Source organism: Lygodium microphyllum, chromosome 9, assembly GCF_053477565.2.
Source record: "Lygodium microphyllum isolate KBCC chromosome 9, Lygodium_microphyllum_v1.1.10, whole genome shotgun sequence".
In the NCBI taxonomy this organism is placed as follows: Eukaryota; Viridiplantae; Streptophyta; class Polypodiopsida; order Schizaeales; family Lygodiaceae; genus Lygodium; species Lygodium microphyllum.
The window spans coordinates 156,445,257-156,451,256 of record NC_141143.1 but is presented as its reverse complement, the minus strand read 5'-3'; the positions used below and the strand labels follow the sequence as shown (position 1 = coordinate 156,451,256).

At 41.5% G+C, this 6,000-nt stretch overlaps 1 protein-coding gene across 1 annotated transcript; it reads left to right on the top strand.

Annotated features, from left to right (window-relative positions):
* Positions 1 to 908: 908 nt before the first annotated feature.
* On the top strand, positions 909 to 3,473 carry LOC148031763 (F-box only protein 6-like). The gene has a single exon (XM_087685418.1). It carries the CDS (start codon positions 1,168 to 1,170, stop codon positions 2,857 to 2,859), a length of 1,692 nt encoding a protein of 563 aa, XP_087541544.1. The 5' UTR covers positions 909 to 1,167; the 3' UTR covers positions 2,860 to 3,473.
* The last annotated feature ends 2,527 nt before the right edge of the window (positions 3,474 to 6,000 follow it).

The window sequence follows — 6,000 nt, the reverse complement described above, 5'->3', positions numbered from 1 at the left end:
GATGGCATGCTACATACAACAACCAATCTAGCAGTTTAGTCCTTCTGCAAAACAGAGCCACCAACATTTCTCCCAAAATACTGCCCAAGGAGACATCAACGCTCATGCATTGCAAACATGCTGCCCTGACTTTCAAATTTTAAAAATTGTGCAGTACATCTTTCTGTGCACAAAGCAAAAAGGTCATGCCACAACAACAGCTACACTTTAAATCCTGGTAACCATTTCACATTGTTGTTCAAGCATAGAAGCATCAAGATAACTCTAAAGAGGAATGTAATGAGTCACACGAAAGATGGGAATCCTTCCTTGGATCTACTTTGATGCATGAAGTCTCTCACAACGTTGAAGTGGCCCCTTTCCATGTCCATAAAAGCATGTACCTATGATCACTGCAAGTGCCAAAAGTGCGGGCAGCTTGCATCCCTTCCAAACAATGTGAGGAATGACAATGATCATTTTAGAAGTTGCCTATCCATATTGAAATATCTTCATCTCAATGGGGGCTCCATTGGAAGCCAACTACCCCTTTCAAAGAGTGTTCACATTTCTCATGTCTTGAATGTCCATGTGTTTGTTGGTGTGGCCCACTACACACACACACACACAGAGTACCGTGACTTGAATAATGAGGACACACAACGAGATTTTTTTGTTCCAAATGCAACTTGCAACTATAAAAACGAGTGTGAGCAAGAGAGATGTATGGCGACAGGGTCTGCCAATCACAACACAGGGCAGATATGGTCACAAGTTGCAAAGAAAGATGAATATGCCGAAAGGGAGTAGGGCCCTGACAAAAGATACACCAGGGAACTTCAAGCCCCTATTGTACAAGTGTGGCCTGCATACATTTGCACGTGAGAGAGAGAGAGAGAGAGAGAGAGAGAGATTACCTACGCTCTTAGGGTACTCCAAAGCCAAAGCTGATTTGATGGTGCATGTGCCAAAGAGGAAAGTCTTTCCTCGCTTGTCGAAACTGCTGCCACACATGAAGACTTTGACCAGCAAGACTAGGCCGATGTCCTGTTGGTCTGCGTGTGGCAGGCATCACTCTCAGTAGCACAGCAAACCAAATGTTGTAAGCACGTGCACTCTTGTTATGCAGTCTGCTGAACGAGAGAGAGCGAAACCCGGGGCCGGATCCATCTCAATAGTAGGTAAAACATGGATGGAGGAACCTCAGCAGAAGCGAGCTTCTTCGGCTTCCTTGATCAGAACATCGGCCAGCGCATCTCTTCCTTGGCTTCTTCACCTCTCGTCCTTCATCGACGCCAGCGCTACCTACTATCAATCGACGGCGACTCACAACAACCACAACCCGGTACTACTTCTCGGTTCCCATCCCCCTCTAATTCGTCCTCCTCCTTAAGTACGTCAGGTCAACAACAACCTGAAAGAATCAACAAACCCGACTCGGAGGAGGAGGAGGAGGAGGAGGAGGAGGAGGAGGAGGAAGCAGGACCTGAAGCCAAACCTCTAAATGGAGTCGCAGTGCGGCGATCTGGCAGTGATGAGGCCTTTGAAGCTGCTTCAGGATATTGCCAGTGTGAAGATGATCTTCAGTGCCAGCGTGAAGCAGATCAATGTAGATCAAGAAAAAGGCGAAAGATACACATCGAGGAAGCCAAGAGGAGCATTGATGCTAGTTGGCCTGATCGTCAGGAAAATGTGTGCATCAACTGCAATAAGAAAAAAACCACCATGGTGTATCAGATGCCAGAACATGAATTTTTGCCTCATGCCCTCACAATTTGCAATATTGTCTCTGCATGGTTGCCACTTCTGGACCAGGTCCGAGCACGTTGTGTGTGTAGGGCTTGGAGAGATGCCATCTTGTCACCATCATGGCTAGATTGGTCTCTTGCCAACCCGGATTGCTACCATCCCAGGCTTATCATGGGGCATTCAGGCTCCAGTCTTGCAGCTTATCATTCTCAGCTGGGCCGTTGGTCTATCATACCAACACCCTGCTCTGGGCGTCTTGTTGCCGCATCCAATGGTTTGTTTTGCTTTGTGACCAAGGATGGCTGTCCTCCTTCCATTGCTGTGGGCAATCCTATCACACAACACTGGAAACATTTGCCTGCAATACCTCTGCACATCATGGCCCATGGACCACAACTTCTGATGTTGACTGCTGATATTGTTTCGCATTCCTATAAAGTATTAACATTGTTCGGATTCTGGGATGAGGATGCCAGTGATGCATATTTACCATTCCAGTATGATTCTTCTGTCGGATTTTGGAAGGCACAGAGTGTTGTGCACGTCAATCATCTGTTTGCAACATCTCACACTATCCTCAAGCCACCCAATACTCTACTTTGTGTCGATACTACAGGAAGGAATATTCTGCTCTACAATATTGATGACAATTTTACTAGTTTGAGGGAGCTTAGGCTTCTGGATTCTTTTGTCACTGATGATTATGACCTAGTCAAGTCATGGCAGCACCTACCTCTAATAGCATGCTGCAATGACAGATTGTTTCTTGCTGCCAGGTGTTTGGGAGAAAAGACACTTAACTGTAAATTTGGGCTGCTTCCCATTGTGCTGCACAGCTGTGTTGGCATTTGGGTCATGCAACCTGATTCTGATAAATGGGAGTTTATTACAAAAACACCAATTCACCTGCTTGAGCAAGTTATCAAAGGCTCTGATGGCACTGATTTTGCACTTGGTAGTAATGGGAGCAGTCATTTATACTTACTCTTGAAAGGCAGTCCCTACATGTTGGCATATGATATAAACGACTTGTCATGGGCCCTTCTTCCTGGCTGCCCTTCTAATTATAGATTAGATCATGTTGAGCACAAAACCTTCTATGAATCTCTGTTATGGGTGGGGTTAATGTGATTCAAAAGATATAGCACTTGAGTGCTTTCCTACTAATTGTACATTCTAGCAGCTGAAGTTAATGGTCATCTGTTTATCACACGAGGACTTGTTAATGAATGTTGATTGCAGGCTGGTTTGACATCATATAAGGGTGACTGTAATTCTTAGAAATTTTGCTTTGTCAAGCTTGCAATGCATTTGGGGACTTCCATTATAATGTTGCAGTTCTGAATCCACGAGTCATTTGAGAAAGTCTGGTTGTGCAGCTGCATCTGTGGTTCCTCAATCTCCCTCCATAAAGAGTATTCTGAATGAACATTGATTCGTGCCGAGTAGGAACTCTAACATCATGTTCAATTTCACGACCTTGAGTCATATTGCCTACATGCATCTTCTGCCGTAGTATTATACAAGGGACTTGATCTTCTCACCGCATCTTTGAATGAACATTTCAATGTGGTTTGGGGAGACCAGGCAGCGTGCTTTGACATCATCTTGGTGAAATTGTGGTCTTAAGGTTTGTTAACATAATAATTAACTGCAAGTTGTAGCTGGTAATGTATTTGCTACGAGGCAGGAAATTTATCGGGCTTCTCAGCAGCTTGCATTCTCCTGCCCTGTCAAGAGTTCATGTTTTACTGCAGGTTTGGAGTGGATGGTATGCTCACTGGGCTGCACACAAAGTCAAAACAAGACGTATTATCAACAATCAACCTCTCCAAAAGTTTGAGTTGCCGGCTGATTTGATCAGAGGTTGCTCTTCAAGCTGACTTTGTACTTTAGTCTTCTAGGTTTTTTGATTCAAGGCATTTTGAAGATATTTGCTGTTTGTCAGCACTTAAACTCCAAGCAGCCAGTGTCTCTTGTGTTTGGCAATTCCAGGTGGCTGAGTTGAATGAAAGATCTTGATGTTTTCTTCACTGTTTTGGTTGCAAGTGAGTGATAGTAATTTCAGAGCATTGTTGCTGCTGATTCCAAAAAGATGTATGGGAGCAGTGTTGTTGGGGATTGCATGGAACTGTGACAACTCTGCTTCTCGTGTGTGGCTGTGGTGACAGTTGTTTGTGAATTGTGTGTTAAGGGTAGCCTATACTCTCATTTCAAAGCATGATTTTAGAGTGCTCTTTTCCCTTTTTGGCCTGCCAAAGGCTAGTCCATTGCATTCATCCAGCTTTGATTATGCATTGTTGGCTAAAAGGTGTGTGTGCAGTGCTGCTTCTTGTTTGCTCTTTTGGATGATGGACATTATCTAAATGTGAAGGGCAGTCTAAAATGTCATTTATAGACTAGGCCATTGCATTTGTCTTGGTGTTTTCCAAAATTCCATGCATGTAGTAGATATAGAGGTAATTATGATGCTTTGCATTGTTATCTTTACAGTTTCTTTAATATTATGCCTCTCTATGATCTATTGTTGTCTACATCTCTCTACACAAGTGATTGTTCATAGAAGAAGAAAAATTTGAAGTAGATATATGCATCCCTCAAAATAGTTGGCAACTCATGAAGAGTTTCCAAGCAAAGTGAGAGAACCTCTAGAAACTATATGCAAAGCATCATGGCCCAAAGGTTCCAGTACTTAACCTTTCGACTATAATTGATCAAAAGGATTTGCACATGATTCATGGAAGAGAGCCAAAAAATGGCTTTACTCCTCCTTCCACAAGTGCATTTGTATCATACTTTCTAGGATGTACCAAAAAGGTGTTGCGAGCTACCCTCTACCCTTTTGGATATGATTTGATAATTCCACAGCTTAATTGAAGTATTGATGTTTATTTCATCAAACGAAAAGGATTACACTTTAGACCACCTTGACACACAACTCCTACATCTTGACACATTGGTAGAAGAGGCAATAAACATATCCATCCCGAGTTCTACATAGAGTGGGCAATTTTTTGCAATATCCTTCCAAGTTAAAGATCTTGAGTTAGATATTTTGTATAGAAGCACTCCACACCAACATGCCTAACTTGGTAAAAGGAGTATGCTTCCAAATTCTCAAACCAATTGTGTTGCATTTTGCTAGCATGCATAAACTTGTCTTGAGCAATGCAAGAGTGTTTAGTTTGACAAAGTATGTGGCATGAGTAAATGCAATTGCCTTCTTCGATTATAGGTATTGCATTACATTTTATAAAGGTGAGTATGGATCTTGATGTACTCCTATAAGGGGTGGATCAACCTTCATAATCACTAAATGTAGTTTGGCCAAGAACCTCATATTCATCACCATATATCAATAGAATCTAGGTATAGCTATTTGCATCATCTAGCCAATCCAAATGATCTAGGTCCCACTTACCCTTCCAAGTTTTAAGATTGTTCTTGTTGAACCTAATAGAGAGCTTTTAATTTAGAGAATCGGAAGGATGTGACGGGGTAGTAGGCTTGATTGCTAGGGCAACAATAGTAGCATTCCATCTTTGAAGATGTAGAAGATAAGGCTTGATAGCAAGGTCGTTATTTAAGACTTCAATGTGGACTTACTAGACACTTTCTATTCATATATCCTTAAAACTTCGCTATTATTAATTTTCCAAGGTTTGAGTGATTTGATCTTATTGAAGATGAAGGAGAGTATAAGGTGTTGTCCATGATGAGGAAAAGGTAAGGTAGTAGACATGCATGCTTGTGTTTTTGGAAACTCAAAACGCTTAGTACTTTAGGTGCTTTATGACAAGTTCTCAATAATATTTGGTTTGCATGCAAGTATAAATAAAATATAAACACTCCACCTACATTTCAAGGAACCAAATATTTTGTGAAGTTTCATTTGAAGGATGTGGGTCTAGGAATAGTGATAAGATCGATTTGGGGCTTTACAATAAAACAAAGGTTTGTTTAGCTTTTGGAAAATTTCATAGCTAAACTTATGAAGTGGCAAGGTAGTCAGTGCCAAGCATGTGTCGTAGTGCATGATAGTCTGTCTTTATTGCTTCTGTCGTTTCTTTTTCCAAAATGTTAAAAGAAGGCATCGTGGACTATTGTTGAAAACCTTTTTAGGGATTTTCTATGGAATGATCATATTTTGTAGGGTATCAATTGGAATCAAATAACAACTAAGATGTAAGATGGTGGTCTTAGATTAACTAACATTTTTGAAAGAGCTTTGCAATTTAGTTTAAAGTGGTTTAGAGACTTGGGTTCCCATCA